Genomic DNA, 24,522 nt, shown 5'->3' with positions numbered 1-24,522 from the left:
CCCCTGCTTCTGTTCCCTCTCTCACTGGCTGCTCCTCTTTGCCACATAACAAATAAAATCTTAAAGAAGAAGCTCACATCCCTAAGATCCCTATAAACAGTGGGTGCACGGCCTGGGTCCCGGTCAATAATTTGGGCTATGAACAACCCCGAAACCTTTCCTCACCAGAATGATGAGAAGGAGAAGTCCCCCCCAGCAAAGAAAAGACAATGAGTCTGTGGCCTCTGCCACAGAACTAATGGATATGGATGTAACCAAATTATCAGAATTGGAATTCAGAGTAACGATGGTCAAGATGATGTGTAGACTTGAAAAAAGTATTAACGAAAATGTTAATGAGAATGTAGAATCTCTAAGGGTGAAAATAAGAGCAAATCTGGAAGGAATTAAAAATTCAATGAGCCAAATGCAGGCAAAACTAGAGGCTCTGACGACCAGGGTGAATGTGGCAGAGGAACGTATTAGCGAATTGGAGGATGGGTTAGAAGAAAAAATGAAAATAGAAGCTGGACTTAAAAAAATCCACGCCCACGAATGTAGGTTACGGGAGATTACTGACTCAATGAAACGATCCAATGTCAGAATCATCGGCATCCCCGAGGGGGTGGAGAAAAACAGAGGTCTCGAAGAGATATTTGAACAAATTACAGCTGAAAACTTCCCTGATCTAGCGAGGGAAACAAACATTCATGTCCAAGAGGCAGAGAGGACCCCTCCCAAGCTCAACCACGACAAACCTATGCCACGTCACGTCATAGTTCAATTCGCAAGTATTAGATCCAAGGATACAGTACTGAAGGCGGCCAGGGCAAAGAAATTTCTCACGTACCAAGGCAAAGGTATCAGAATTACGTCAGACCTGTCTACACAGAACTGGAATGAGAGAAAGGGTTAGGGGGGTGCATTTTTAAAGTTCCTTCAGAGAAAAACATGCAGCCAAGGATCCTTTACCCAGCAAGGCTGTCATTCAGAATTGATGGAGAAATAAAGACCTTCCAGAATCGCCAGTCATTAACCAATTTCATAACCACGAAACCAGCCCTACAGGAGATATTAAGGGGGGTTCTATAAAGGTAAAAGAATGATACAGAACAGGAAGTCACAATCTATACAAACAAAGACTTTACTGGCAACATGGCATCATTAAAATCATATCTCTCAGTATTCAGTCTCAATGTGAATGGCTTAAATGCTCCCATAAAGTGACACAGGGTTGCAGACTGGATAAAAAGAAATGACCCATCCATTTGCTGTCTACAAGAGACTCATTTTGAACCCAAAGATACATTCAGACTGAAAGTAAAGGGATGGAGTAACATCTTTCACGCAAATGAACCTCAAAAGAAAACTGGGACAGCAATTCTCATATCAGATAGATTGGATTTTAAACTAAAGACTATAGTCAGAGATGCAGAAGGGCACTATATTATTCTTAAAGGATGTATCCAACAGTGGATATCCAACAAGTGGATATGACCAAAATATATGAGCTGACCAAGTTATAAAAATACAACTACTGGGTGCTGGTGATTATATTTAAAGTTGAGCATAAGGGACAGTGAAGGGAGAGGAGGAAACTTCCCCAAATTAATTGTTGAGGTAAGTTCCTGGAGGGCATTCACTGGAGCCTTATTTTGCTTTGTAGGCCTCACAGTTTAGCTAATAAGGGTTATTTCTGTGAAATCCCTGGTCATTATGAGGATCAATTAGTCTCAGCAAGAAGAGGTCTCCATATGTGGATGACATTTGGCTGGGTAGACGTTTTGACATCCTAACTAATCGACTATCTAGGGAAGCCAGCTCTGCATCAGGGCAGTGAGTTCTTCTTTGGGTGATGATTGAAACTGATTACTTAAAAGTTTTATAAGACATGAAACAGGCTCGTAGTGTGTCATTACCAGAAATCGTCTAGCAAGAAGCTGGGCGTCCCAAATGTGGGAGAAAGGGACTTGTGAATTATACACGGAAGTATTTTAAGAAAGTTTTGCAGACCTATATGGTGGAGTAGAGTCCTGAACAGGACTGGAGGTTAATATTCTAGGATTGACTCTTCGGCAGTACACTTTGGTGGTTCAGAGCTCAAATTAGGCAGATCGAGGTTTGAATATCAGCTTTGCCTCTTACAGGTGGGGTGGCCTTGGGCACATTGAAATGATATTTGTTAACCTCCGTTTCCTAATCTGCAAAATGGAAGTAATAATGGTAGTGGTCTGTAAGATTACGGTGAGGATGAAATGAGGTCGTGCAAGTAAAGTGCTCACTCAACTTCCTGACACATAGGAAAGGGTCACCTGTCATCAACCTGAACTGAGCTGAGCTGTTTGAACAAGGGGTAATGAAGGTCTACTGAGGCCAAAGCCTGTGAGCATTGATTAGTTTAAAAGGAAACCACACATGTATACAAGTTTGTCTTAAATGCTGGTAATTGCCTCTTGAACTTGAAGGACCTGGGCAAGAGGATATTTGGCTCAGTACAAAGCTTTATAATTTTAGTCTTAAAAATAAATTATTGAGAGAACAATGCAAACACTTATTTTCCTATTCTCCTTCACTGTAGCTTCCAGTGACTCGGGACTGTGGGGGAGGAAACCATGGCCTCCTCTCAGCTCTGGCATTAATCAGCTGGCTTTGGGCAAGCCCGCCAGTGTTGGGGCCTCACCTGTAAAATGAGGCTATTGGCTTACGATTTTCAAGGTCCCTTCAAGCTCCAAAATTCTATGACTCCTCAACTTAATGCTGGTCAACCCAATATTGTGGTACAAGGCAGTTTTCTTTTTGATGCTTAAAATAATTCAGTTATTCTTAAAATAGTTTTTGTAAGTCGACAGAAAGCAAATTGCTTTTTCTTTGTTTTTTAAGTATGAGTAAATACTGACAAATGCTTGCAGGTAAATTTTGGTAATAGAATCAATCGTGTATAAACTGCATATCAAATATACACAATGGCTACAAATAAAACAACAAGTTGAAATTCAATGGCTGGAGAGTGGTTTCAGGAGTTGGGGCAGGGACAGGTCTGTCTAGGCCCTCTTCATTTGGAGTTCCAGTGACTTTCAGGAGAAAATTGCTGTAAAAATGTCAAGATGTTTCTATGAGTAATTTAATAATAATCAACAGCACCAATTTTATATCAATATACTTGATGAAGAATTCATATCAAATTAGCATAAAGGAATTCTGATTTTCTACCCTTTTTATTATGAATGTGTACCTGTGGTGGAAGATGGAAGGGAAAAGAAGACCAAACAGGAGTAACATCTTGTTGGGCCAAATCAGTGGTTCTCAAAGTACACACTTCAATCACTAGAGAGCTCTGAAGTGTATCATCATCTGGGCTCCACCTCTGGGGTTCTGTATCAGTTGGTCTGGGATGGAACTTGGGCATCCTACAGGTGTAGCGAGGGTTGAGAACTACTAAGTTAGTCATGTCACCACCTCCCTTACCCCAGCTACTGAAGGTAACTTGTTGAGCAGTCCTGCTGTTGTAGCACTTCATTTCAGGGTAGGTCTAGAGCCCTCAGATCCCTCTGCACAATGATACTTCACCTAGGAGTTCCTCAGTCCCAATCTGTTTTGCCCTAAAACTGTTGTGATCATGCCCTCCATCTCCAGAAAAGGGACACTCAGGAACTCTTCTCTGGGTGATGGTGTAACCAAAGAACAGCCTAGAATAGCTTCTTGATTCTCTCTCTCTAGGTATAGCTCAAGCTGAGATGTCCAGTAGAATTTCCTGTGGTGACAGAATTTTCTAGAACTGCACTGTCTAATATAGTAGCTACAAGCCATAGGTGGCTCTTGAGCTCTTAAAATGTAGCTAGTGCTACTGAGAATTTTTGTTTTCATGTAATGTTGTTTAGTTCAAATTTAAATTTAAATAGCCCCAGGTAGCTAGTGGCTACCATATTGGACAGTGAAGATTTAGGCAAAGGTGAGTCATAGAGTCTTTAGGGAGTTGGACTTTGTATTGTAGGAGGTGGGGAGCAAGCTGAAGCTTTTGGATTAAGTTCAGGGAACTGGGAATGGTACCAGAGAGATAAATTGGAGGTGGTTGTAGTGACCCAGGTGAGCGATGAGGAAGACCAGCACTGAGGCAGTGCCAATGGGGACAAAGAGGAGATGATGGACAAAGGAGGGATTCAGGAGTGATGTGGATTGGGCTTTATGCCCAGGGACGTTGACACTGGCTTGGGCAATTGGGCCAACAGTGGTGGCACTTTGAATCAGAACAGAAAATTTCAAAATGCAAGCTGATGTTTGTGGGTAAATATTATCAAGCCACTTTTGGATAGATGCAGCCACTCTGGAAAACAGTGTGGAGGTCCCTTAAAAAGTTAAAAATTGAGCTACCCTATGACCCAGCCATTGCGAAACTGGGTATTTACCTCAAAGATACAGATGTAGTGAAGAGAAGGGCCATATGCACCCCAATGTTCATAGCAGCATTATCCATAATAGCTAAATTGTGGAAGGTACCAAGATGCCCTTCAACAGATGACTGGATTAAGAAGATGTGGTCCATATATACAATGGAATATTACTCAGCTATCCGAAAGAACGAGTTCTCAACATTTGCTGCAACATGGACGGGACTGGAGGAGATAGTGCTAAGTGAAATATGTTAGTCACCATACAGTACATCCCTGGTTTCTGATGCAAGGTTCGATGATTCATTAGTTGCGTATAACACCCAGTGCACCATGCAATATGTGCCCTCCTTACTACCCATCACCAGTCTATCCCATTCCCCCACTATGGACTCTGAGAAACAAACTGAGGGCTTCAGAGGGGAGGGGGGTGGGGGAATGGGATAGGCTGGTGATGGGTAGTAAGGAGGGCACATATTGCATGGTGCACTGGGTGTTATACGCAACTAATGAATCATCGAACCTTGCATCAGAAACCAGGGATGTACTGTATGGTGATTAACATAATGTAATAAAAAAACATTAAAAAAAACAAGATGAATGTGCTTAATGCCACTGAATTGTACACTTAACATATGATTAAAATGGTCAATCTGAGGTTATGTATTTTTACTATAATTAAAATATATAACTACCTAGATATAGCCTGTTGGTACAATAACGTTTAGTAATAAAGCTATAATTAAACAGGCTTTACCTTAGTGGCTTTATATATTCTCAGATATACAACACTAAACTTAGAAAACTAATAAAAATGGGGGTCAGTTAATAAAATGTGGGTGAAAATAATTTCTGTAAAGGATCTATCACCTTTATTAATCATAATCAATAAGGAGGTAAACAATCAAAAGACTAACCTACTGATTTAACTCGGCAACTGTGCAACGCTCAAATTAACAGGAAATACAAACTAAAACTAGTGGGATATATCCATAAGAAAAAAACAAATTGGGTTACAAATAAATTTAAAATACTACTTATTGAACAAAAATAGCCCTATCTCCTTCACCATTATCATGACTAAAGGACATTGGTCAAATGTGAAACATCTGGTGAGTTGATGGTCAACTTTTTTAAGCTATCATTTTTTTTAAGTACTTACCTGAAGGTGACACTGCAGAAGTTCTCTACTATCAACTGTTAGAAGCAAGTTAACCCGAGGGGCCCCAGTGACTGTTAAACTGAAAGCTGAAGGTGATGAAAACTTTTCACAACACGCACAAACAAAACCCAAATTTCAGTTCAAGAAAAATTCAGCACATGATACCAAAGTCCAAAATGGGAAACAACACGCACTGATATACTTCACTCTAGACAGTATGGTTTGTGTTCCATTCAGAAGTAGTATCTGGTGTCATTTAAAGGTCAGAAAATGACCCAGTCCAAGGTAAGAGTTTAATGTATCCATCGGTTATATCATTTCACTACATCTGTACCCACCTTTCTGATTTGTTTTGGCGAATACAACCTTCAATGATTTCTTTCACTTCAGGATCAGTGACTTTATTGAAACTGGCTGGTTTTATGCCCTGGGAGAAGAAAAATAGTTTCTAGTCACCAAATAAGCAATTGAAAGCTCCAGGAAACATGACACTTATTAACATAATAATTTTTACCAACTAAACCATATTCAAGCTTTAAATGAGATAAATACATATATACAGTGTAAGTTTAACAATTTTTTGATGAAGATATTGTCACAGTTCTAATAGTCTACAAATAACAGCAAAAAATTATGAACAATCTAAATTTCCAACAACAGATATATAAATTATGTGATATACATATGATAATATTATGCAAAAACTGAAAATGTTCTCAAAGTATTTAATAACATGGATAATTCTCATATTGCAACATTAAATAGGGAATAAATATTTGATCCCAAATATACATGCAAGTATAACCCCGATCAACAAACTATAATAAACAAGTCTTCCAGAATGAATAGAAGCAATGAACAATCAATATATATGTACGCATGAAAACATATATATATGTATATATATATAAACATTTGAGAAATCTGTATTATTTTTATCATTAAGCAATACTAAAATGTTGAGAGAAACTCAAGCTAATTACCAGGGTCTAGGAGTTCAATAACAAATTAGTAAGGTCCAGACAATTAAAAATGTTTCTGTAACTGTTAAATAAATCTTTTAAAAAAATCGTTAGTCATTTAACAGAAAACTCCAAATTAATCTAGAAGGAGAAAGATACCATAAAATAATTGTCATGGAGACAATCTAAAACCTAGTTCTGGGTCTGACATACTACTTCACAGGATGCAAAATCAGAAAGCCTAGTATCACATACTAGATAAATTTGGTGAGATTAGGAGTTAATGTGGATCTCAAATTCAAGAAGCTTTAGTATAGATGGAAATGTGAATTATGATATAACATTTTTGTGACTTTAATATAAAATAATAAAGTCACCATTCAAAAAATGGAGTTACATCATTCTACTTATAGAAAAAGTCCTCTTTGACCTTTCCATTGATCTCTTACCTATTTCCCAGTCTTGGGTAATTACTGCCTTTCTCTGCTCCTAGGTGAAAATAATTGGGGAACTGCAACTTACAAAATTGAATACATGGTCTTTTCTACTTGTGGCCATACAATGTACAGACCAAGACTAAAAAGATGTTCTAGGCTTATCCCTTTTTCTCAGCTCTTTGTTACAGAAATCTTCAAACATAATCAAAAGTAGAATAGTATAAGCCCCATGTAACCATCACCAGCTTTAACACACAACATTTTGTCAACCTTGTCTGTTATCTACCTCCACACCTTTTCTATCCAAAAATATTTTAAAGCAAATCCTAAGCATCATGTCATTTCACCCATAAAGTCTCTAGTTTATATCTCTAACAGATATCATGTCATCGTCCCACCTAAAATAATTACTAATATTTCCTTAACATCATCTAAAATCCAATCTACACTTAAATTTCCCAAACAGTCTAAATGATGTCTTCTTATACTTGGTTTGTTCAAATCAGGATCTAAATAAGGTCCTCACAGTACATGTATGGACATTAAAGCTGGTTCGTACCAGCTTACAAAGGCAATTATTACATTTTCAAGAATTTTGCAGGCTCACTGTTAAACACAGTCATTTACAAAAATTAAATTACAAAAGCTCACAATTAAATAAATTATATCATCAACCAAGGTAATAAATACTGAAACTGCCAGTCCTTAATTATTTTACTACATTTTACTATTATTTATGTTCTTAAGGTTGTTTATTCTATCTGTATGGTGGAAATATCATATAAGTTCCACTGTGTATACTGTTTCCAACCCTGCATTCAGTGAGATTGCACTGGTGACTTAAACTTAAAAAGAAAAAAAAAACTTAAGCTTAAAAGTCACTGTGGGAATATTTAACACCAAGAAAATCAGCAAACGCTAGAAATCAGTGCTTTTTCTTTTTCAGAGAATCAGTTGTTAAACATTTACCTGCTCACCACTACTTTAAGTCTCTTGTATTCTTTAACAGTCCCTCCCTTTTTGCTTTCATGAAATTGATTTGTTGGAGAAAGTAGGTTATTTGTCCCACAGAATAGCCCACATGCTGAATATTGGTCTTATTTCTAGTCTCCCTACACAAGTATCTCCAGAGTCAGACAGATTTAGGGTTAAAATCCACCATTACCAGTAGCTGTGTGAACTTGGGCAAGTCACAACCTGTGGTTCTCAGTCCCATCATTCATAAACTGAAGATAGTAGGGATTTAAATATGAAAGTATGCAGTATACAGCACGCATTTAAAAAGGGTACCTATTAATAACAGTTACTTCAAACACTTTGATAATCTCTTTCTTGGCCTATTCTAGAGCCACCCAACTGGATATTAAACAGACCTATTTTGAACTATCCTAAGACTTTGCTTCTACCTCCCTTATATCCCTTACTCTATTCCTATTCTCTTATGTTTATAGCTATTTGTGAATTTATCCATACTAAAAATGCAAGCTCTTTATGGGTAGCAAACCCTTCTTATTCATCTTTACATTCCTTGCAATTCATAATGCAAAAAAATACCCATAACAGGGAATCAATTAGTATAGCTGCTGAACAATATTTTGAATGCCCTTTTATAATCAGGCTTTTAGAATCAGAAACCTTCAAAACCATTTAGTCTATTTTCATTATTCAGCTTTGAAAAAATAATATCCACCTAATAAATCTAAAAATTATTTACAAACAAGTGGATATAGATAATATGTCTGTACATTTACCCAAAGATACTAATACAGAGCATTTTATATGACCCCTATAAAGTATAAAGTATATAGCATAAATCTAAAGCTTGTTTCATTACAATTATGTTAAGTTTAGCACTGTTACATAGCACTAAACCAAAATTAGTCTTAAGCTGACTTTACCAACTTCAGCATGAAATGTGACAATCTAGGAAGTAAAAAGAATAAAGTTATACCTACGCTAGTTACTTTACGGTATATTTGAGCTGCATTCTGGCACTCAGAATAAGGGTACTCTGAAGTAGCCATTTCCAGCATACACATTCCAAAAGCGTAGACATCTACAGATTCATCGTAGTGTTCTTCATACATCTCTGGGGCCATAAACTCAGGAGTCCCTACAAAATAACACCACATCCACATCTTTATTAAAAAGAAAAAATGTATCCACCAATATCACATTCCTTTGGCCATAAGGATTACCTGAGTTAATTTCTGCTGCCTAAACCAAATTTATAAATATAAAATTTGCAGAATACTTGCTATATCTATATAAAGTACTTAAGGAATTCCCTTAACTTTCTACACTAATAAAGTACAATTCGTAATGCTCAAGATTAGATAATGATTACTAAAATCTGTTTTTATTTCTGTCCTTTCTTAATAAATTTTTCTGAACTAATTAGTAAATCCTCTTTCTTAAGCCTTCAGAACCTTTTGATGATCTTTAATATATCCCACAAAAGAAATACACTAGGATGTCTCTGAAATAAGTCAATATGTAATAGATATTTTAAAGCAAATTCACAATCTAGGCCAGGAGTCAGCAAACCTCTCGGTAAAGAAGCAGACAGTAAATATTTCAGAGACAATGGTCTCTGTCACAACTACTCAACTCTGCCACTGTAGGGCAAAAGCAGCAGACGATACATAAATGAGTGGGTATACCTGTGTCCCCATAAAACTTTATTTACAAATATAGGCAATGGGCCCAGATTTGGCTCATGGGCCATAGTTTGCTGATCCCTATTTTAGACATATACGATTAACAAAATCTCTCTTTATCCAACCAATAAACTATAAAAGTTTAATCACCAATGACACTCTTAGCAAATGATGTTCGCATTAAGGTGGCTAGGCCTAGATCACCAATCTTCACAGATCCAGTGGGTCCCGTGATGAAAATATTGTCACACTTCAGATCCCGGTGAATAATGGGAGGAGTCCTAGTGTGCAAGAACTGCAACCCCTTTAAAATTTGCCTGCACCAGCTCCTTAAGACCTTTGGTTTCATGACTTTAAATCGTTTTAAGTACCTACACAAAGAAACAAAAGACCACAGGTAAACAAATATACCTAGCTTATTATATGAGCACTATTAGGGTAAATCCTGTAAGCTGTCTGGTATTGTAAGTACTATGCTTGCCATCACTGAGTTGTTTCCTATTATCTGTTATAGAAAAACAATTTTAAATCTAAGGCTTCATTCTTAGAGAAGACACCCTGCCAAGTTAAGCATTTTTTAGCATTTTTAAAATTCAAAACAAGAATCATTCTAATCAGAGTAACCTTTTGTGAAAAGATAGCACAATTTTTAAAAGAAAGTCCTTCTCTACTTTCTAATAACTGCTTATATAAGGTCAGCAGAGGGTTTAACTATGTAAAATTTTAGTGCAAAGATGCTATGAAACAGAAAAAGTATATTCCACATTTAATCATTATAAATAAGTGATCACACCATCAAATGAAAAACTGTAGTCAGAAATAAAACAATAAACTATAATTATATAGTACTGCTCACTAGATATGTGAATGTGGCCACACCCTTGATCTTTCATTAATTTTACAAAATGACATTTATTACTTCTAATTCTAAAATTTTATGCTATCCCACAAATACTCATTTTTCAATACTGTATTTTCTAACAAACTTCATTAACATCCTAAATTTTTTTAACCTGCCCTGAAGCATAGTCACTAGATTCAGATGCTATCAATTCTTTAATCAAGTACTGTTATTTTATAAACAACTTTTATGACACTTGAAAATTATTTCCAAATAAAACTTCATTGGCACTATCAGAGTCAACTTACGTCTTTAAAGTTCCTGATGTCATAAGTTCAGTCACCAATACAATACATTTCTTTCCTTTTAATATAGACTCCCAGGAATCATAAAATCGAACTATATTGGGATGTTGGAGACCCTTTAACATTTCTGCTTCTTCCTTGAACCTTTGCTGCTCAGCTTTGGTTAATTTCCGATCCTGAAATGGAATAAGAAGTTCCAAATTAGAGTCCAGACATTCTCACGCACATTTGTAACATCACTCAAATGGGTGCTTTATTTTGTTGTTTTTATTTATGTATGTATTTATCTTCACCTTTCAATTTTTTTCTCAGGACCTATATAATCACTGATATATTTTATTAGGTAGATACTTTGACTCCTCCCATTCAACAATGCAGCAGCTGTCATAGTTCATAACTATGTTATAAACCCACCTGCAAAATAAATCAATACATTAAAAATCAATACCTCATATGATAACTAAACTTTCTGTGGTAACCATTTCACAATATATACATATATCAAATCATTATGTTGTACACCTTAAACTTAATATGTCAATTATATCTCAATAAAACTGGAAAATAAACAAAATTTCCTTTGCTGGAATAGAAAAACAATATATCAAAATGAAAAAAAAGTAATAATCAAAACAAATAGGAAGTTTCCCTAAATCCCTGAATTTCCATATCTACAGAATCTATAACGTCAGGGCAGGAATAATCAAAATGTCAGACATGTAGACATTTATTCTGGTTAAATATCTGCATTGTCAACATATTTCCAGACAGAAATATGAGATGACCATCCAGTAAAATACCCTCAAACAGGAATTGAACCTCTAATCTGCTACATTAAGTGCTAGAAGTCAAAGGAGGAATATTTACAGAATTCTGGGGGAGGATTGTAACCCTAAAACTCTGAACCCAGACCAGCTACCAATCAAATTTATAAGGGAAAAATAAACACATTTTCATGAAAACAAGGACCCAAAGTATACCATACCATACACCCTTTCTGAAAATATCACTCAAAGAATTTCAATAAAAACATGGCCAAATAACATCATTGGAAAAGGAGAGTGTAGCATACAATAAACAGCATGAAATTTCCAATAATGCATACTTAGAGCCAAGGCTAAGTAATCATGATTAATGTGGTTATTAAAATTGAATGAATTTTCGAAACAATAATTAAAATAGAAGATATATAATGCAAAAAGAAAGTCTGCAATTAAATCTCCAGATGATCTCTGGGTGTTATATGTGAGTGATGAATCACCAAATTCTATACCTGAAACTAACACTATACTGTATGTTACATAACTAGAATTTAAATATTTGAAACTACAAAAATTAAATTAACATTTTTTTTAAACTAACAGGTAAAGAAGAATAAAAACAATTTTTGTCTTTTTCAAGGGGGAGCAGGAAAGGAAGGAGTAACAGAACTATTTTAAGTTTTGATTTTGACAGAGAAATAATCAAGTATCCTAGTTAAAAATTTAGGTATGATTTTCATTTCAAGATGACTGACAATATATTAAATTAATTCCCTTCTCTTCCTAAATCCCACCAAAATGACAAAAGAAATATATGAACAAATCTACAGTAGTATTGGCAATATGAGAAGGGTTCAAACAAGATTTTTTAAAGATAAAAAATATATGCATTGATAGAACGTACTTTTATGAAACTCAAGAGAGCAGAAGAAATGGTAACTTGATAGACATAAAAGACTTCCATTAAAGAGGTTGTTGTTTTTTTTTAACAAAAATAAACTATTGGGACTTCATCAAAATAAAAAACTCCACAGCAAAGGAAACGATCAACAACACTAAAAGGCAACCTACAGAATGGGAGAAGATATTTGCAAATGACATACCTGATTAAGGGTTAGTATCCAAACTATATAAAGAACTTATAAAACTCAACACCCCAAAAAACAAATAATCCAGTTAAAAACTGGGCAGAAGGGGCACCTGGGTGGCTCAGTTGGTTAGGCAGCTGCCTTTGGCTCAGGTCATGATCTAGGGGTCATGGAATTGAGCCCCGCGTTGGGCTCCCTGCTTCTCACTCTCCCTCTGCTGCTCCCCTAGCTTGTGCTCTCTCACTCGTGCACTCTCTCTAAGTAAATAAATAAAATCTTTAAAAAAAACTGGGCAGAAGACATGAGTAGACATTTTTCCAAAGAAGACATAGAGATGGCCAAGAGATACGAAAAGAGGTTCAACATCACTGATCACCAGGCAAATACAAATGCAACTACAGTGAGATATCACACCTGTCAGAATGGCTAAAATCAACAACAAAGGAAACAACAGATGTTGGTGAGGATGTGGATAAAGCGTTACCCTCTTGCACTGTTGGTGCAAATGCAAACTGGTGCAGCCACTCTGGAAAACAGTATGGAGATTCCTCAGAAAGTCAAAATTAGGACTACCCTATGATCCAGCAATTACACTACTAGGTTATTTACCCAAAGCATCCAAAAATACTAATTCAAAAGGATACATGCACCCTGATGTTTATAGCACATTATCTACAGTAGCCAAATTATGGAAACAGCCCAAGGGTCCATCAACTGATGAACAGATAAAGAAGACGTAATATGTGTATACACACACAGACACACACACACACACACACAGACACACACACACACACAACGGAATATTATTCAGCCATAAAAAGAATGAAATCTTGCCATTTGCAACAACAGGGATGGAACTGGAGGGCATTATGTTAAGAGAAATAAGTCAGAGAAAGACAAATACCATACAATTTCATTCATATGTGGAACTTAAGAAACAGAACAGATGAGCAAAGGGAAAAAAAGAGAGGCAAACCAAGAAACAGACTCTTAACTATAGAGAACAAACTGATGGTTACCAGAAGGAAGTCGGGTAGGGAGATGAGTTAAATAGGCGACGAGGGTTAAGGAGCGCACTGGTTTGTGATGAGCACCTGGTGTTACATGGAAGTGCTGAATCACTATACTGTATAGCTGAAACTAATATTATACTGTATGTTAACTAATTGGAATATAAAGAAAACTTTAAGGGGCACCTAACCAGCTCAGTCAGAACAGCATGTGACTCTTGATCTTGGGGTCATGAGTTTGAGCTCCATGTTGGGTGTAGAGATTACTTAAATAAATACATATTTTTTAAAAGAGGAAAAAAGGGGAAACTTTTTAAAAAGAGGTGTTTTTTTTAAAAAACTTCATGATAACCCTAATAAAGCAGCACATCAGAGCTGTGGCAATTTCATTTTTGGTTACTTTATTCACATTATTCCTTGATGTGTATAAGGAAATACGTAAAGGGACATTCAGTGCAGCATGGTTTTAATTGTGAAAAATTAGAAAAACCAAACATCAAGAATAAAGTTTATTAAATGCCAGGTACTGCTCTAAATTTTTTAATATATTAACACATTTAGTCCCACAACAATCCTTTAAGATAGGCATTACTACCATCATCTCCATTTTGCAAATAAAGAAACTGAGGTTAAGATAGGTAACCTGCCCAGGATCAAATGCGCTAAATGTGGGTTATAGTCAAATAACAGTTAAAAGAATGAGGTAGATCTATGTGTACTAATGTGGATAGATCTCTAAGACACACTGCTGAGTTAAAAAAAAAGTACTCTGAAAAAATTACAATATGATAATTTGTATATAAAAAAAGAACCATCCTGAACAATGCTACATTTTCTAGTACATATTTAAATGCATAAATAAAGGACGAGATAGATACACAAATGAGTAGCTGCAATTATATCTGGAAGGGAGAAGATTGGCATACAAGTCTTTTCTTCAGATGATGACCATATGGTACACCTCAGTCCCTCAGCAATATCTTTTACTTTACTGAATATCTTTTATGTGACTAAAGTTCAGTCTCCTAAGACTTTTTTATATTTAACTTTCTAATCCATCTGGAGTTTCCTGTACATGCAGTCTTTTTATCTAGATGGTTAATTGCTTGTGCTAGCACCACTTAAACGACTCTTTTCTCACTGACTTGAGGAACGTTTGTTGTATATTGCTTCCAGTTATACTCGATTCTGCGTCCTTTCACTATCTGTCCATTCCTATGATAGTGGCTTTCAGTATGTGTAATAACTGATAAGGCAAATCACTTCCCTATTCATTATTTTCTTGGCTTTCTCATCTCTTTACATTCCATACAAACATTAAGATAATTTTTCCAATTAAAAGAATCACTTGGAATCTAATTAGAATTATATTAAACATACAGACATTAATTTGGAGAAAACTCACATCTAAAAAGCCATCTAAGAACATGGTATATATCTTTCCATTTGTCCAGAGCTCCAGTAAGGTTCGTTCGGGGAGGGGGAGAGTGAGGAGAAAGAGCTGATACTCTCCTAGCTTATTTTTTTCCTGAACCACATATTTAATTTTAATTTATTTAAAAATTTTCACTTGGTAAAACTGATTCTTTCTGGTGTACAGTTCCATGAGTTTCAACAAATGCATAAAGCTGTATAACCACTGCCACAATTTAAACAGAACAATTCCATCAACTCCACCCCCCCACACACATACACAAATTTCCTTGCACCATCCATTTCTAGTCAAACACTCTTCTCATCCTTAAACTCTGGAAACCACTCATCTAGTTATTATTCCTATAATTTTGCCTTTTCTGGAAAGTCCTATAAATAGGAAAAAAGTATACACAGCCTTTTGAGTCTGGCATCTTTTACTTAGCATAATGTCTTTTAGATTGATCCATGTTGTTGTATCAATAGTCTGCTGCTTTTAATTTTTGAATTCCACCTATGAACGTACCACCATATGTTTATCCATTCCCAGATGAAAAACATTTGGGAACTTTCCAGTTTGGGGCAATTACAAATAAAGCTACTCTAAATATTCATGTACAATTGTTTGTGTGAACATAGGTTTTCTTGGATAAATGTCTCAAGTAGGATTGAAGGGTCATATGGTATGTTTAACTTTGTAAGAAACTGACAAAGTGCCAAAATGGTTCTACCATTTTGTATTCTCACCAACAACGTATTAGAGTTTCTCCACATTATCCTCACTAGCAGTTGGTCCTGACAGGATTTTCTTTCATTTGGCTGGTTTTTAGCCATTCTAATAGGTGTACCGGGGTATCAGATTATGGTTTTAATTTTCATTCCCCTAATGATTAATGAGGGTGAGCATCTTTTTGTATGCTTCCTTGCCATACATCTATCTTCTTTGGTGAAATGTCTGTTCCAAACTTTAGTCCACTTTTTAATTAGGTTGTTTTATGTTATTGTTGAGTTTTGAGAGTTCTTTACAGATTCTGGATGCAAGTCCTTTATCACATATGTGATTTGAAAATATTCTCTGCCACTCTGTGGATTATCTTCTCATTCTCTTAACAGTGTCTTTCAAAGCACAAAATATTTTAAGTTTGTTGAACTCCAATTTATTGATTTCTACTTCTATGGATCATGCTTTCATTGTTATATTCAAGTTTGCCTAACCAAAAGTCAAAAAGATTTTCTCAAGTTTTCTTTTAGAAGTCGTACAGTTTTATGTTTTACATTTTTAGGTCTATGATCTATTTTGAGTCAAATTTTGTATAACATGAGAAAGTTAGGTGGACGTTCATTTTTTTAGGATGCGTGTATAATTACTCAAGCACCTTTTGCTGCAAAGACCATCCATTCTATGCTGAATTGCCACTGTATTTTTTAATAATATTTTTTATTATGTTATGTTAGTCACCATATAGTACATCCCTAGTTTTTGATGTAAAGTTCCATGATTCATTACTTGCATATAACACCCAGTGCACCATGCAATACGTGCCCTCCTTACTACCCATCACCAGCCTATCCCATTCCCCCACCCCCCTCCCCTCTGAAGCCCTCAGTTTGTTTCCCAGAGTCCATAGTCTGCCATGGTCCATTGCATTTTTTTTTAATCACTTGACCATATCTGTTTGGGTCTATTTCTAAACTCTGTTCTGAGTCTATTGGGACAACATCAAAATAAAAAGCTTCTGCACAGCAAAGGAAACCATCAATGAAAATGTCAACCTACTAAATGGGAGAAGATATTTGTCAATGATACATCTAATAAGTGGTTAATATCTGAAATATATAAAGAATTCATATAACTCAACACCAAAAAAAGTCAGATTTAAAAAGTGGCTAGGAGTACCTGGGTGGCTCAGTCAGCTAAGCATCCAACTTTTGATTTAGCTCCGGTCATGATCTCAGCGTCGTGAGATCAAGCCCCATGTCCACCTCTGCGCTCAGCAGGGAGTCTGCTTGGGATTCTCCCTCTTCCTCTGCCCCCCCCTTGCTCTCTCTCTAAAATAAATAAATCTTTTTAAAAATGGCTAGAGAATCTGAACATTTTTTCCAAAGAAGACATACAGATGGCCAACAGACACATAAAAATAAGCTTAATATCACTCATTATCAGGGAAATGCATATCAAAATTACACTGAGATATCACCGTAAACCTGTGAGAATGGCTATAAACAAAAAGACAAGAAATAACAACTGATGGTGAGAATGTGGAGAAAAAGGAACCTTCATGCACGGTTGGAAGGATTGTAAATTGGTGTGGCCACTCTGGAAAACAGTATGGAGGTTCCTCAAAAAATTAAAAATAGAAATACGATTTGATCCAATAATTCCACCACTGGGTATTTATTTCCCCAAAATTAAAACATTAATTCAAAACTATAAATACAGCCCTTTGTTTACTGCAACATTATTTATGACAGCCAAGATACGGAAGCAACCTAAGTGTCTACCAACAGAAGAATGGATAAGGAGATGTGGTATATATATTTACAATGGGATATTATGCAGCCTCAAAAAGGGTGATAGTGCCATTTGAGACAACATGGAGGGACCTGTTTATTTTCTTATTGATTTTGCTAAGACATCCACAACAATATTGAAAAAAATAATGGTGTAACAGTTATCACCACCTTTTATTGTATTTTAATAAAAAATTTTATTCTAACAGCTTACAACATCTAACACTTTTTCTTATTGCAAGCAGTTTAATATGCTGAAGTAATTCCCTTACATTCCTACTTTACTTTTTTTAATTAGGAGTGGCTGCTGAATTTTATCAAGGCTTTCTCAGCACCTACTAATGTGATCATATAGTTTCTTGAGAGGTCCCTGATACAGAATTATTCTTAAAATCTTTAAGGCCTACCTAGTTGTAGCACATTCTTCTTTTGATCCACTGGTGAATCCTATTTGCTAATATTTTGCTAAGGATTTTAACATCTATATCCATATGTGAGATTAGGCTATAGTTTTCTTTTTTTGTACAATATTAGGATTCGTATTGAGATCACACTGACTTCATGAAATTAAGTGGGGTTAAATAGCTTTAACGTTGGAATTATTTGTCATTTAAAGGTTACCTAGAAATCGAGCTCTGGATTGCTTCTGATGTGTTTTAATTATAAAAAAAATTAAAGCATAAAGAATAAGGTATAATAACCAGCTTTGCTGAATTTTAACATTTTGCCAAATTTACTTCCACTTTAAACAAGACATTAGAGACATAGTTGAAATCCCCTAGATATCCCTTCTTAGTTCTATTCCCTTCCTTCCCATCCCAGAAGTAACCACTATCTGAATTAGGTTTTTAATCCATGCATGTTTTAAAAATATTTTTATTACATGTTTGTATCCATAAGCAATATAGTTTTACAAGTGTTAAAGTTTCATACAGGTGGTTATCATGTGTTATGTTCCTTTTGCAAATTATTTTGTTTGATATTACATTTTTTGTATTTATCTACTTTGATATGTATAACAGTTCCAGTTCATTTATTTAAACTATTGCATAGTATCTCATTATATAGTTCTACCACAATTTATCCATTCACCCATTGATGGACATTTGGGTTGATCCAAGTTTTCTCTATTATAAACAATGCTGATTGCATATTCTTGGATGCCTCCTTGTCCCAGTATTAACAACAACAACAACAAAAAATTTAGATCACTTTCTATAATAACTGGCCTATTCAACTTTTCTACTTTTTCTTGGGTACATTTTGGATTGTATTTTGTTTAGGAGCAATCTATTTCTTAAGATTTAAAATGTGTTATCAGTGTTATAGGTAGAATCTAGATGGTGGAGATAATGGATGTTCTAGGTAAGTCTTTCCACTTTGCTCTATATTTGAAACGTTTCATACTAAAATGTTGGGAAAATTTTGTTGACAAAGTTGCACATCATGTTCTCTTATACCTCTTTGACTCTTTTCCAGAGCATGGCTATTTTTCATTTTTCATTTCTTGTCTCATGTATTTTTGCCCTCTTTATTCTTCTTCATCAGGTTCATTAATCATTTTTCAGAAAGCCAAAATGAGTAGAATTTATTTATCCTATTTTTAGGTTTATAATTTTCTATTAATTTCAGTTATCTTTAATTTACTCTTCCTTTATTTTGCTTTATTTTGTTGTTATTTCTCTAATGTCTCAAAAGTACCATATCCCTTCTAGTTATTATTTATTAATAATGAAGACATTTTAGGTGATAAGTGTTCTTCTGGGTATAGCTTTTGCAATGACCCACAAATTCTGTTATAATGTCCTCTTTGTCACTGCTTTCTAGGTAGTTTATAATTTCAGTTTTGATTCTCTCCTCAATCTAAAATTGATCTAGAAGTATGATTTCTGATTTCCAATTAAGAATCTTTTGGTTATTTTTTCACTATTTTTTTTTAGAATCTTGGTAACTCTAAAGTCACCTGACACTTAATTACTGCTACAAAAAAACAGAAAATGTGAGAAGAAACAAAGTTTTTAAATCATGTTATGTTTGTCACCATATAGTACATCATTAGTTTTTGATGCAGTGTTCCATGATTCATTATTTGCATACAACACCCAGTGCTCATTACAACATGCGCCCTCCTTAATACCCATCACTGGGCTACTCACCCCTCCACCCCCTCCCCTCTGAAACCCTCAGATTGGTTCATTATTTCTAATTTTACTGAATAATACAGAATATAAAATCTCTTTTCTTTAACTTAATGTTTTCTTTAGGCCACATAATTTGACCAACTTTTTAATAAAAATGTATATTCTCTCTTTGAAGGATATAAAGTACTATATATCCATCAAAAGAAGTTTGTGGATTACATTATCTAGTTCTTCTATGTTTATTCACTTTTTGTCTACTAAATCTGTCCTATTTTGAAATAACAAGACCTGAAATATCCTACTATAGCCATATGTTTATCCATTTTCCTTGAATCTATTACAGGTTCTTAGTTTAAATTACTAACCAAAATATTTTTTGTGCCTATGGCTCTTTCATACATCTTCTTAAACTGTGAAGTAAATAATTTCATAAAATCCTGTTCAATGTTTTAACTTTACTTCTGTCCTTCTGTGACAGATATTAATATTGCCACTCCAGCTTTCTCTTTCTTGTTCTTACCTTTATCTTACCTTTCTTTACCACTGTCTTAAGTATGTTTTTAGTAAACAACACATGGGTTTTGTCTTTTAACCCCATCTGACAGTCTGTTTAACAAGCAAATGCAATAGGAACATATTTGATTTAGCACATGATATACTTAATTTTACTCCTATCTTATTTTAGGTTGTTTATATATTTTACTTTTTGTTTCCTTTATTTCTATTAACTTATAAATATATTACATTTTTTTCATTTTCACAAGTGGTTAGCTTCCTTTTCCTGACACTCAAAACCAAACACCAATAAACTAATTCAGCAAAGCTGCAGGATACAAAATCAACATTCAAAAATCAGTTGTGTTTCTATACACTAAAATTAATAACCCAAAAAGGAAATTAAGAAAACAATTCCGTTACAATAGCATCAAAAAGAATAAAATACATAGGAAGAAATTTAATTAAGGAGAAGCTTAACACTGAAAACTACAAAACATTGCTAAAATTAAAGAAGATAGAAATAAATGGAATTTAATGGCTGGAAGGCTTAATATTGTTAAGTGTCAATGCCAAAGGAGATCTGCAAATTCAATGCAATCCCTTTCAAAATCCCAATGAGGGGTGCCTGGGTGGCTCAGTCAGTTAAGCAACTGTCTTCAGCTCAGGTCGTGATTTCAGGGTTCTGGTATCGAGCCCTGCATCGGACTCCCTGCTCAGCGAGGAGTCTGCTTCTCTTTCTGTCCCTTCCTCTACTCTCTCTCTCAAATAAATAAAATCTTTTTAAAAAATCCCAAAGACATTTTCTGCAGAAATTAAAAAACCCATCCTAAAATTCATGTGGAATCTCAAAGGACCTTAAATACCCAAATAATCTTGAAAAAGAACAAAGTTGGAGTTCCTGATTCCAAAACTTACTACAAAGCTACAGTAATCAAAACAGTGTGCTACTGGCATAAAGGCAGACAAAAAGATCAGTGGAAAAGACTACAGAGCCAAGAATTATCCCTTTCATATGGTCAAATAAATGATTTTCAACAAGGATGCCAAGATCATTCAATGGGAAAGGACAGTCTCTTCAACAAATGGTAGGAGAAACTGGGTATCCACATGCAAAAAAGTGAAGTTGGACCCTCACCTTACACCATATAGAAAAATTAACTCAAAATGTATTGAAGACCTAAACGTAAGAGCTAAAAATAAAAAATTTCTAGAAGAAAACAAAACATTCATAACATTGGGCCTAGCAATGAATCTTTGGATATGACACCAAAAGCATAGAGTTAACAAAAGAAAAATAAATAAAGTGGACTTACTCAAAATTTAAAACTTTTGTACACTATTAAGAGAATGAAAAGATAGCCACAGCATGGGAAAAAATATTTGCAACTCATATAGCTGATAAGGGATTAATACTCAGATCATATAAAGAACTCCTACAACTCAACAACAAAAAAACAAAAAACCCAATGTAAAAATTGGTAAAGGACTTGAATATTTATTTCCAAAGAATGAAATATAAATTGACAATAAGCACATGAGAAGAGGCTCAACATCACTAGTCACTAGGGAAAATGCAAATCAAAACCAGAATGAGATAGCACTTCACATCCATTCAGATGGCTATTTAAAAAACAAAACAAAACAAAAACAGAAAATAACAAGATTTGGCAAGGACGTAAATAACTTGGAACCCTTGTATACTGCTGGTAGGAATATAAAATGGGGCAGCCACTGTGGAAAACAGTATGGCAGTTCCTGAAAGAGTAAACATAAAGTTACCATATGATCCAGGAATTCCACTTCTAGATATATACTAAAAAGAATTAAAAGCAGTGACTTAAGCAGATATTTGTACACCAACGTTCATAACAGCATTACTCACAACAGCTAGAAGAAACAACACAAATGTACATCAATGGATAAATGGATAAAACAAATGTGGTATATACGTACAATGGAATACCATTCAGCCTTAAAAAGGAATGAAATTCTAATACATGCTACAACATGGATGAAACTTGAAAACATTATGCTAGGTGAAATAACCCAGACACAAAAGGACAAATATTGTGATTCCACTTTTATGAGACACCTAGAATAGGCTAGGCTAATTCATAGAGACAGAAAGTAGAACAGTGGTTACCAGGGGGTGGGAGAGTGTTTAAGGGGGAGTTATTGATTAATGGGTATAGAGTCTCAGTTTGGGATAATTAAAAGTTCTGACAATTGGAGGTGGTAATGGTTATAGAACACTGTGAATATACATAAAACCACTGAATTATGTACTTAAAATGATTAAAATGGTAAATTTAAAAAATATTTTATTTATTTATTTGAGAGAGAGAGAGAGAGAGAGAGAGAACAAGTAGGGGAAGGAGCAGAGGGAGAGAGACAAGCAGACTCCATGCTGAGCTCAGAGCCCGACATGGGGCTCAAGCTCAGGACCCTAAGATCATGACTTGAACTGAAAAATCAAGAGTTGGACACTTAACTGACTGAGCCACCCAAGTGTCCCTAAAATGGTAAATTTTACACACATTTTGCCACAACAAAAAATTATTTTAAGAAAGAGTTAAGGGGTGCCTGGGTGTCTCAGTTGGTTGAGCATCTAACTTTGGCTTAGGTCGTGCTCTCAGGGTCCTGGGATCGAGCCCTGCATTAGGGTCCTCACTCAGCGAGGAGTTTGCTTGTCCCTTTCCCTCTCCCCCTGCCCCCCCCCTGCTTGGGCACTCTCTCACACACTCTCTCTCTCAAATAAATAAATAAAATCTTTAAAAAAGAGTTAAGGAACTCATACATTATTTGTCTTGCTCTGACTTATCTCACTTAGCATAATGCCTTCAAGGTCCATCCATGTTGTCATAAATGGCAGGGTTTCCTTCTTTCTCATGGCTAAATAATATTCCGTTGTGTATATCTAAATAATATTCCATTGTGTGCATACATATGCTTCACATCTTTATCTATTCATCTGCTGACAAACACCTAGGTTGTTTCCATATCTTGGCTATTGTGAATAATGCTGCAAAGAACATGGGTATGCAGATATCCTTCTGAGATACAAACATTGTGTGATATCATTTAAATGTGGAATCTAGGGGCGCCGGGTGGCTCAGTACGTTAAGCATCTGCCTTCGGCTCAGGTCATGATCCCAGGGTCCTGGGATTGAGCCCCAAATCAGGCTCTCTGCTCAGCAGGAGCCTGCTTCTCTCTCTCCCTGCCACTCCCCCTGCTTGTACCCCCTCTCTGTCAAATAAATAAATAAAATCTTTAAAAATAAGTAAATAAATAAATGCGGAATCTAAAAAATGTATTTGTAAAAACAGAGAGTAGAACACTGGTTACCACGGAGTGGGAAGGGAATTTGAGAGATGTTGTTCAAGGATATAAATGTACAACTAGTAAATAAGCAAGTTCTGAAGATCTAATAGACAACATAGTGATTAGTCAACAATATTGTTATAAACTTCAAAGTTGCTAAGCAACTAAATCTTAACTGTTTTCAACACAAAAAAGAAATGATAAACATGTGACATGATAAATTGCTAATGCTACTGTAGCAATCATATTGCAATATATAAATGTATCAATCCAACATACTGTACACCTTAAACTTACACAATGTTATATGTCAATTGTATCTGAACATTTTTTTTTAATGCTAAAGAGTTAAGGAACTTAAAGAACAAGAGCAAAGAATGCTACACTTAGAAGAGACCTGGAAATAAGTGTTTATGCTTTTCTGTCTAATCTAAGATGACTAATTAAGTTCTAACTGTCCCTATAATTAGCTGGAAGCCATTAACTTGTGATAGATCAGCAGATCTGTTCTGAAGAATAATGAATAAATTTTGATGCCTTCTTATTAAATTAGTAGAATACAAGTCTTTCATGTGCCAAGCTAAACTACTCCATCTTACCCTTTGATCCTAGGAATCAAAAGTAGTCAGCATTAGGAGTAAACAACTTTACAAAATTACAACTGCTGCCCCAGATATATCGCTGGAGGTAAACTCCACTTTCAGGGACGGCCCAGATCTTCCAAGGTCCACTTCTAATTCAGTGAGTGGAAAGTAAACCTGCCAATGGAATATACACACAATGGAATATAACTCAGCCATAAAAAAGAATGAAATCTTGCCATGTGCAATGATACAGATGCAACTAGGAAGTATTATGCCAAGAGAAATCAGTCAGAGAAAGACAAATACCATATGATTTCACTCATATGTGGAATTTAAGAAACAAAACAAATGAGCAAAGGGAAAAAAGAGAGAGAGAAAGGCAAACCAAGAAACAGACTCCTAACTAGAGAACAAACTGATGGTTACCAGAGAGGAGGTAGGCCGGGGGGGGGGGGTGAGT

At 35.3% G+C, this 24,522-nt stretch overlaps 1 protein-coding gene across 2 annotated transcripts in view; it reads right to left on the bottom strand.

Annotated features, from left to right (window-relative positions):
• The window catches only part of WNK3 (WNK lysine deficient protein kinase 3), a 152,144-nt gene that overhangs the window by 115,873 nt on the left and 11,749 nt on the right, over window positions 1-24,522 (bottom strand). For both annotated transcript variants that reach the window (XM_008710830.2, XM_008710831.2), the window contains exons 2-5: window positions 10,735-10,907; window positions 9,736-9,956; window positions 8,881-9,038; window positions 5,865-5,953 (exon numbers count right to left, since the gene is read on the bottom strand). In XM_008710830.2, the coding sequence (XP_008709052.2) occupies window positions 5,865-5,953; window positions 8,881-9,038; window positions 9,736-9,956; window positions 10,735-10,907 (641 nt within the window). The remainder of the gene's footprint in view (window positions 1-5,864; window positions 5,954-8,880; window positions 9,039-9,735; window positions 9,957-10,734; window positions 10,908-24,522) is intronic.

Source organism: Ursus maritimus (assembly GCF_017311325.1).
Source record: "Ursus maritimus isolate PB19 chromosome X unlocalized genomic scaffold, ASM1731132v1 scaffold_X1, whole genome shotgun sequence".
In the NCBI taxonomy this organism is placed as follows: domain Eukaryota; kingdom Metazoa; phylum Chordata; class Mammalia; order Carnivora; family Ursidae; genus Ursus; species Ursus maritimus.
The sequence above is the reverse complement of the archived record's forward strand: the minus strand, read 5'-3'. Positions and strand labels throughout refer to the sequence as shown.